Below are 10,084 nucleotides of genomic sequence, written 5' to 3' on the forward strand. Positions count from 1 at the left end.
TTGTGTAGAAATACGGGGCCTAGAATGACAATCTCGTCGACTAGATGAACTAGGACGTGCGTCATGATATTGAAGAAGGATGGTGGGAACACCAGCTCGAAACTGACAAGACATTGCACCACATCACTCCTTAGCCTTGGTATGATTTCTGGATCGATCACCTTCTGGGAGATTGCATTGAGGAATGCACATAGCTTCACAATGGCTAATCGGACGTTTTCCGGTAGAAGCCCCCTCAATGCAACCGGAAGCAGTTGCGTCATAATCACGTGGCAGTCATGAGACTTTAGGTTCTGGAACTTTTTCTCTGCCATATTTATTATTCCCTTTATATTCGACGAGAGGCCAGTCGGGACCTTCATACTAAGCAGGCATTCAAAGAAGATTTCCTTCTCTTCTTTGATAAGAGCATAGCTGGCAGGACCTTCATACCGCTTTGGAGGCATGCCGTATTTTTCGTGCAAACATTGCAGGTCCTCCCGTGCCTCAGCTGTATCTTTTGTCTTTCCATACACGCCCAAGAAGCCTAGCAGGTTCACGCAAAGGTTCTTCGTCACGTGCATCACGTCAATTAAAGAGCGGACCTCTAGGTCTTTCCAGTAAGGTATGTCCCAAAATATAGATTTCTTCTTCCACATGGGTGCGTGTCCCCCAGCGTCATTCAGAACAGCTAGTGCGCCGGGACCCTTTCCAAAGATTACGTGTAAATCATTGACCATAGCAAGTACGTGATCACCGGTACGCATGGCGGGCTTCTTCCGGTGATCTGCCTCACCTTTGAAATGCTTGCCTTTCTTTCGACATTGATGATTGGTCGGAAGAAATTGATGATGGCCTAGGTACACATTCTTCCTGCAGCTTCCCAGGTATATACTTTCGGTGTCAAGTAAATAGTGCGTGCATGCGTGGTATCCCTTGTTTGTCTGTCCTGAAAGGTTACTGAGAGCGGGTCAATCGTTGATGGTCGCGAATAGCAACGCCTTTAGGTCAAATTCCTCCTGTTTGTGCTCATCCCGCGTATGTACACCGTTTCCATTCCACAGCTGTAAAAGTTCTTCAACTAATGGCCTTAGGTACACATCAATGTCGTTGTCGGGTTGCTTAGGGCCTTGGATGAGAACTGGCATCATAATGAACTTCCGCTTCATGCACATCCAAGGAGGAAGGTTATACATACATAGAGTCATGGGCCAGGTGTTGTGCTTGCTGCTCTGCTCCCTGAAAGGATTAATGCCATCCGCGCTTAAAGCAAACCATACGTTCCTTGGGTCATGTGCAAACTCAGTCCAGTACTTTCTCTTGATTTTTCTCCACTGCGACCCGTCAGCGGGTGCTCTCAACTTTCCGTCTTTCTTACGGTCCTCACTGTGCCATCGCATCAACTTGGCATGCTCTCCATTTCTGAACAGACGTTTCAACCGTGGTATTATAGGAGCATACCACATCACCTTCGCAGGAACCCTCGTCCTGGGGGGGTCGCCGTCAACATCACCAGGGTCATCTCATCTGATCTTATACCGTAATGCACCGCATACCGGGCATGCGTTCAGATCCTTGTACGCACCGCGGTAGAGGATGCAGTCATTAGGGCATGCATGTAACTTCTGCACCTCCAATCCTAGAGGGCATACGACCTTCTTTGCTGCGAATGTACTGTCGGGCAATTCGTTATCCTTTGGAAGCTTCTTCTTCAATATTTTCAGTAGCTTCTCAAATCCTTTGTCTGGCATAGCATTCTCTGCCTTCCACTGCAGCAATTCCAGTACGGTACCGAGCTTTGTGTTGCCATCTTCGCAATTGGGGTACAACCCTTTTTTGTGATCCTCTAACATGCGATCGAACTTCAGCTTCTCCTTTTGACTTTCGCATTGCGTCCTTCCATCGACAATGACCCGGCGGAGATCATCATCATCGGGCACATCGTCTGGTTCCTCTTGATCTTCAGCAGCTTCGCCCGTTGCAGCATCATCGTGCACATCGTCTGGTTCCTCTTGATGTTCAGTAGCATCACCATATTCAAGAAGCACATAGTTGTCATCGTACTCTTCTTCTTCGCCGTCTTCCATCATAACCCCTATTTCTCCGTGCCTCGTCCAAACATTATAGTGTGGCATGAAACCCTTGTAAAGTAGGTGGGTGTGAAGGATTTTTCGGTCAGAGTAAGACTTCGTGTTCCCACATATAGGGCATGCACAACACATAAAACCATTCTGCTTGTTTGCCTCAGCCACTTTGAGAAAATCATGCACGCCCTTAATGTACTCGGAGGTGCGTCTGTTACCGTACATCCATTGCCGGTTCATCTGCGTGCATTATATATAATTAAGTGTGTCAAAAATCATTACAGAACATCATGAATAGATAACTAAGTGACCAAATTAATAGAAGTTCATCATCACATTAAAACTAAAGTACATACATAGTTCTCATCTTCAAGCGAAAATCATTACAGAACAACATAAAGCTCTGCAGAGCATCTAAATTAATTAAACCATACATTGAAACTATGTAAAACATTTCAATGTGAAAACAAATGCGATCATAATCGCAACCAAGCTAACAACTGACCCAACGGCATAATGATACCAAGCCTCAGTATGAATGGCATATTTTCTAATCTTTCTAATCTTTAAGCACATTGCATCCATCTTGATCTTGTGATCATCGACGACATCCGCAACATGCAACTCCAATATCATCTTCTCCTCCTCAATTTTTCTTATTTTTTCCTTCAAGAAATTGTTTTCTTCTTTAACTAAATTTAACCTATCGACAATAGGGTCGGTTGGAATTTCCGGTTCAACAACCTCCTGGATAAATAAGATCTATCACGTTGGTCGGCATAATTTTCATAAACAATAAATGAACCAATAGTTATGAAAAGATAATATATACCACATCCGAATCATAGACAGGACGAGGGCCGACGGGGGCGGATACCAAAACAATCGCACTATATATGATGCAATAATAAAAGTAAGAAAATAATACAAGTATCTATCTAAACATACAAGTAAGAATATTTTTCCTTTCAGAAAGAAGATAAGAACAAGAGGCTCACCACGGTGGTGCCGGCGATGAGATCGGCGCGGGTGATCGACGGCGGTGAAGACGGGTATGGGGCGTGACGGGCCGCTAAACCTAGACAAATATTGAGGAAAATGGAGCTTGGAGATCGAGCTTGGAGAGGAGAAAGCTTAAGTAGTGTGGCTCGGGCATTCCATCGAACACCTTGTGTGCACAGGAGGTGAGCTAGAGCACCACCAAGCCCTCTCCCCCTCGGCTGCCAGAAAAAACAGAGCAGTGTGCTCTGCTCTTATGCGAGGGGGTATATATAGGCACCTCATTGGTCCCGGTTGGTGGCTTGAACCGGGACTAAAGGGTGGCCTTTGGTCCCGGTTCGATGCACCAACCGGGACCAATGGTGGTGGGTCAGGAGCGAGGCCCATTGGTCTCGGTTCGTCCCACCAACAGGGACCAAAAGGTCCAGACGAACCGGGACCAATGGCCCACGTGGCCCGGCCGGCCCCCGGGGCTCACGAACCGGGTCCAATGCCACCATTGGTCCCGGTTCTGGATTGAACCGGGACTAATGGACTGAACCGGCCTGGACCAATGCCCCCTTTTCTACTAGTGGTGTCCATGTCAATCTCTAGCACTGGGCCTAAATATGCTGCCACCTCACACATACCAAAAAATTGTCTGAAGTATTCAGGGACTTTTTCAAATGTCACCCAAGCTGTGTGTAGTTTCCCAACCGCCTGTGAGTCAAAGGCCCATTTTCTGATATTCACAATTGGTCCAGTGCCAAGGAGATTGAAATCATCACAGTTAATAAGTTCCATCAGCCTACTTTTGTTTGGAAATCTCATAAAAAGGCATTGCTTCCTTGCTTCTTACACCTCCATTGCTTCCTTGCAAGTTATCATTCCTAGCCTCAAGGTTCAAAATACCCAACCCTCCTTGTAACTTAGGTCCGCAGATAATATCCCAAGCTGCTAGAGGCAGATTCTGCATAATGGATCATAGGATAATGTGGGCATGATTGTCTGATGATAGGAGCAAGAAATCTACATGTCTGCGTTGCATTATTGATGATAGTTTGAAGGAAATCAACAACCATGCCAAAATATAGTGGGGGAAAGGATCTCCTTGTATTACCCCCTTCTAATAGAGACCAAAGCACTCCATTTAGCATCACTATTGAAGTAGCGGAGGAGAGAATTGAATACCCTAGTTGAACTATTTAGCACCAAAGCGCTTTCTTCTCGCAATAGCTAGAATAATTTGATGTTGAATTTTATCAAAAGCTTTCAAAAATCAAGCTTTAAAACAAAAGGTGGCTGCTTTGGATTTGTGCCATTGATGTAGATACTTGTAGGCCCAAGCAATGTAGCCTTGAATGTTCCTAGATTTGAGGAAACCATATTGATTGATGTGAATACATTCTAAGATGGCTTTCTAAAGTCTGTTGGCCAGTAGCTTGGTGATCAACTTAGTTGTGCAACTAAGCAATTAAATGGGCATATCATCACTGATAGTACTAGCCCCATCTCTCTTGGGAATCAAAGAATAAAAGAGTTGTTAATGCTTTGGAAACAAAGCTCCCCTTCGTAAAACTGATGGAAAAGATCATAAAAATCTTTCTTAATGTTGGTCCAACACTTCCTAATGAAATCAGTTCTAAAACTATCTGGACCTAGGGATCTAATTACTTGATGGTAAATCAGCAACAATAGCATCGATTTCAGCCTGGGTGAAAGGATCTTCTAGAAAATAAAGGTCATGATGAGAGGACAACAAATCTAGGAAATTAGACAGAATAGCTGTGGACTCAGTTGTTCCCATCCTTTCCTTAAAAGAATAAAAAAATGTGAGCTTCTTTCTCCTCATGAGAATTGAGAATTGTCCAACAATGTCAATCACAGTGGCAATATTATCCCTTTAGTGCTGAATAGAAGCTATCGAGTGAAAGAATTTTGAATTCTTACTCCCCAAAGTAACTCAGTTTATCTTGCCTCTCCGTTGTTGGTAAAATTTCTACTTATGGAGGATGGCTGGATGTTTTATGATAAACAAACATTTTACAACGCGCCATACCCACATATGGAATGAGTCCCAAAGCGCATGGCAAGCTTACAAGCAAACAAAGTTTTACTTAGGCTGGAGTAGAACGTCCTTTTGAAAAAATAGACGAGTTTGATAGATAACAACTATCCCGCTGAACAAAGTCATAAGGTATAACTAACTAGCGACTGAACCCGCTAATTAAACCCAAATTATTCCTCTTGGAGGGCCAACCCATCCTATTATGAAATAATTACTGTCTAGTAGAAAACAACGAAGCTGTAGTGTAGCAAGTACTTTGTAGAGAAAATCAAGGAACATGTTGTAAAATAAATACTTTGTACTAAAATTGCAATCTAGTTACCATTTTCATGGTCTTGTTTACAAGAAAGGAGAACATGTATGTAATTTTGATTCCTTTCAGGGTCTTTGTTAGGCCTCCTTTGGTTTACAAGAATTTTGTAGGAATCACATAGGATATGGTTTTTGTAGAAAAAATAATTCTTTAGAGACCTTTGGTTTGCACGAACATAATCATATTCCTATATAGGACTGATTGTTTTTTTGCGACGTTATATAGGACTGATTTGTGTCATCCATATTCCGAATGATAAGAAACGTTAGCTCAAACGCAATGGAAAAAAAGCATTTCCTCTAAACCAAATGACATCTCTTTTTTTATCCCATTCATAGGACTTGAGATACATTGCATCTCACTTACTATAATATTTTAATTTTTTTTATGATATGGCAAGTGTCATCCTATCAAATTCCTATACTCTTCCTAATTCCCATATTTTGGTTTTCTCTAAACCCAATGAGGCCTCAGAGTGCAACTCTCTCTTGCAGTTTGTGCGGGCTTTGTGGGCCGCCAGATTGGCCATTGTGCTCTTTGTTTCTGTCCAGATTTCCCTTAGTTACTCGGACACTTCTCTTCTACTATTTTCTTATGATTTACTGAATCGGGCACTAAAATATAGTGTTAAAAGGAAAATTTCCGGTACGTCCAACACAAGCAAAAGTGCATGCTGGCTTTCAGCTAAGATGGATTCTTCCCCTAAAAAGAACTAAGATGGATTATGCAGACATGAACTTTTTCTTACTCCCTCCGATCATTTTTACGATGCATACTAGATTTCAAAGTCTGAAGTTTGACCATGTTTATACAAGAAACTATTAACATTCATAATACAAAATTAATATCTTCAGATCCATCATAGAATATATGTTCATATTATATTTATTTGGTATACTAAATGCACGGGAACTGATTAGTTCTTACAGTGCAGCGTCTATGTCAATGTCAATACGTAGATGCTTTGCTGTTTGATTAAACCGATTGATCGAGCACTGTGGTGCATGAATCCTAAGTGATGTATCTGAATTTTCTGAACGTACGATCATATGATATGGTGATATGGTTATTTCGTGAAATATTACACGCATGTACCTCACCAAGTCACGGCCTCCTACACCGAGTCACTGCCGTCATGTAACCCTCTCCCCCTTCTTCTCCGACGCGGGCAACCCACCCCCGCGCTCGCATCCACAACAATCAACTCTTCGCCTCACAAGCATTCTAATTTCACTATGAAATCGGCTAATGCCTAATTTTGTTTCATGCAACTAATCGATAGCAAACGCAGAAACCATGTTAATAATTAGCTCGTCGATCGCTGGATAAACAAAGAACAGAATAATGTCTCAAACAGCAGTAGTACGTACTCCCATATGGGAGTAACAACAATCCAATCATTCATATGCAGATACAGTACGGCCAGATCGATCGCGGCCTCAATTATTAGGGCCTCCATGGTTACACTGCACGTGACACACGTACACTACACACATCAACACAAGCAACGTAATCAATGATACTGTACACACGCGCGCGCACGTACTTACGACGGACCGACGGACACACACACAGTGCATGCATCATTGATAGGTCGGTACGAGGCATGCAGCCAAACGTGGCTACGCGACGGCGGCCGGCACGAAGGGGGTGGCGAGGAGCATCAGCGGGGTGCGGCGGCGCACGCCGAGGCCGGGGGCCTCCTCCATGTCGACCTCGGCCACGCCCTCCGGCAGCGACCAGTCGAAGTGGTAGAGCAGACCGACGAGGGCCAGCTCCATGCTGGCCAGCCCGTAGTTGAAGCCGGGGCACATCCTGCGTCCCGCGCCAAACGGGAGGAACTCGTAGCTGCTGCCGGTGAAGTCCACGGCGCCGTCCTCGAAGCGCTCCGGCCGGAACTCCTCGGCGGCCTCCCAGTACTTGGGGTCCCGGCCGATGGCCCACGCGTTGATCACCACGCGCGACTTGGCCGGGACCGTGTACCCTTCCATCTCGCAGTGGTCGATGCTCTCGCGGGGCACCAGCAGCGGCGCCGGCGGGTGCAGCCGGAGCGCCTCCTTGATCACCAGCTTCAGGTACTGCAGGTTGCTCGCCTGCAGGTCGGCCTCCGTCACCGCCGCCTTCCCCTTGAACGCCTCCCGGATCTGGCCCTGCAGCTTCTTCATCACCCGCGGGTTGCGCATCAGCTCCGACATCCCCCATTCCATCGCCGACGCCGACGTCCCCGTGCCACCCGCGAACATGTCCAGGATGATGGCTTTCATCCTGCTGTCGTCCAGGTGGAACCCGAAACCGCCCTTCTCCTGCAGCCCGATGAGCACGTCCACCAGGTTCTCGTCCACGTTCTCGGCGCCGGCCTTGATCTTCTCGGCGCGGGCGGCCTTCCTCTCGGCGATGATCTCCTCCAGGATGGCATCCACCGTGGTGTAGATGCCCTGGAGGCTGCGCTTCATGCCGGTGATGGTGGCGAGCAGGGTGGTCCACGTCGGGAAGAGGTCGGGGATGTTGAAGCCGCTCGCCAGGCCCACGCCGGACTTGATGGCGGCCATGAACTCCGCCGCGTTCTTCCGCTTCTTCCCGAACGCCGCCCGCGCCACGATGCTGTTGGTCACGCTGTGGAACATGACGCTCAGGTTCACCGGCGTCGACGGCCCCGCCTTGCGGATCTGCTCCACCCGCATCATCACCTGCATATATGTGTGCATGCATGCATGCGTCAACAGGAATCGAGCAGACGAAGCAAACACTGTCCGTTCATAAGTCTCATCTTGATTGAAATAATTTAGCACAGACTAACACATGTCCAAGTAGTTGTGGTTGTGGTGCCAGTATATTTTCCACGTGACGTTACGTATTTAAATTTTCGGCCGTGTAGGTGTATACGTAGCTGTGTACCACTATATACTTGACTAATTGTACGTTCAATTATGGGATACTCTGGCGTTTTTTTTTGCCAATGCCACGTTGAGTTAATTAATTACCTCGTCCTCCCTGATGTGTCGGAAGGAGAGCACGCGCCTGGGGCTGAGGATCTCGGCGGCGCAGAGCTGGCGGAGCTTGCGCCAGTAGTCGCCGGAGGGGGAGAAGAGGATGTCGGCCCACTCGTAGCCGACGATCTCGCCGGCGAGGAGCTTGGGGCGGGTGGCGAAGTTGGTGTCGTGGGTCTTGAGCACCAGCCGCGCCGTCTCCTTGGACGACACCACCACCAGCGGCGTGTGGCCGAGCTGCAGCATCATGAGCGGGCCGTGCGCGTCCGCCAGGTCCCGCAGCTTGCGGTGCGGCAGCACGTTCACCAGGTGGTGCATGCTGCCGATGACCGGCAGCTTCCACGGCCCCGGCGGCGCCCTCTCCCGCATCGGGTTCAGGTACCCCTTCAGCACCTGCAGCAGGGCCACGGCCACGGCCGCCAGCACCAGCGACTGGACGTACAGCTCGTCCATGTTCTACCAATGCTCGGTGAGCTCGCTCACTCACTCTCCAGCGGCTAGCTTGCTAGGGCTATCACCAATGATAAGCATGCACTGGTAGAAGAGCGCTGGTGGTGATTGGTGATGGCTGGTGTGAGTTGCTCTGCTGCTGCTTGGCAGGAGGTATATATAGCAATCCTTGAGGAGTAGGGGCAAGTGGGCGATGGGAGGCCGAGTTGGCCCACGTCATGATGGTGACGCAGCCCATGATGCGGGGCCATTAGTTTAGAGCAACCTGTTAACTTGGCAACACTGTGTGATGGTTAGTGCAATGTTGTCTTCTCTAAGCTCAACAGTAGTATAGTGTTGCTGTAAGTAAGGTCGAATAGTTCCATACTGCAAGTGGAAAGGTATAAGCGTATAAATTTGAAGACTTTGCATTCTTCGGAAGAATGTGTAAAGCATATTGGAAGTGCACGGGACAAACGTACCAGCTATACAAGGAGCAATATAACGAACAATACCTATCATTCTTGACGTGCTTACTAATCATGCATGCATCATAAAATCATGTTATAGATGAGCCGACGATGTATAGTAAATCGTAAAACTCCGTTATCAGAGGATTCTGATGTTTCCCTGTTTTTATGCATGCCCCTAGAAAACTGCCAACACAATATTTTACACTTGCAGTTTTTTGTTCAGAACCTCAGAAAAAATTAGAGTAATATATACAAAAAATAAGATGAAACATGCTTGCTTGCAACAGAAATCTAAATTATCAACAAATCATCCAATGAAATACGCCTTTCCATCGATCAAATACAGAAGATTGAGAGAGTCTGTAACTGTTTAGTGTTGGCTACGAAGCTTCCAATTTGCAAGTACATGAATCATATATGAGTGGCAACCATGGGCGGCAAAAGGAACTATAGCTAGGCTAGCACACTTTGATTGGCTTCGCCTCATGAAAGAGCAGCATCCAACTTGGAGCCTAGCTTCACGGAACCTATCCTTCCCGGAGGAAGGAATCTCAACGGACCTCCAAAATCCAAATCCAGGAAAGACGCAAGAACGGCCACAAAAAATGGCACAAGGCCCATGGCACCTAGTAAGAGATAAGAGATAAATGATACTCTAGCCCATCATCATCTAGCTTGGCCAGCTAGAACCCAGAGTATAGATGATGTCTAGTTCGAATGAAGCTGTGTACGTATGAGGTAGCTTTTCGTACGTGACGAACTGGCAATTTAAA

At 46.7% G+C, this 10,084-nt stretch overlaps 1 protein-coding gene across 1 annotated transcript; it reads right to left on the reverse strand.

Moving 5' to 3' along the window:
* Window positions 1–6,782: 6,782 nt before the first annotated feature.
* Window positions 6,783–8,969, reverse strand: LOC123116947 (premnaspirodiene oxygenase). Its single transcript, XM_044537812.1, has 2 exons — window positions 8,404–8,969; window positions 6,783–8,109 (listed from the first exon to the last, which is right to left on the reverse strand). The coding sequence occupies exons 1-2, from the start codon at window positions 8,860–8,862 to the stop codon at window positions 7,045–7,047; spliced, it is 1,524 nt and encodes a 507-aa protein (XP_044393747.1). The 5' UTR covers window positions 8,863–8,969; the 3' UTR covers window positions 6,783–7,044.
* Between the last annotated feature and the right edge of the window lie 1,115 nt (window positions 8,970–10,084).

Source organism: Triticum aestivum, chromosome 5B (assembly GCF_018294505.1).
Source record: "Triticum aestivum cultivar Chinese Spring chromosome 5B, IWGSC CS RefSeq v2.1, whole genome shotgun sequence".
In the NCBI taxonomy this organism is placed as follows: Eukaryota; Viridiplantae; Streptophyta; class Magnoliopsida; order Poales; family Poaceae; genus Triticum; species Triticum aestivum.

Excerpts from the sequence above, each read along its gene's own strand:
- LOC123116947 (XM_044537812.1), bottom strand. The coding sequence starts at position 8,862 with ATGGACGAGCTGTACGTCCAGTCGCTGGTGCTGGCGGCCGTGGCCGTG. Across the intron at positions 8,110-8,403 it reads GACACATCAGGGAGGACGAG|GTGATGATGCGGGTGGAGCA; the intron begins GTAATTAATTAA and ends ACATATATGCAG.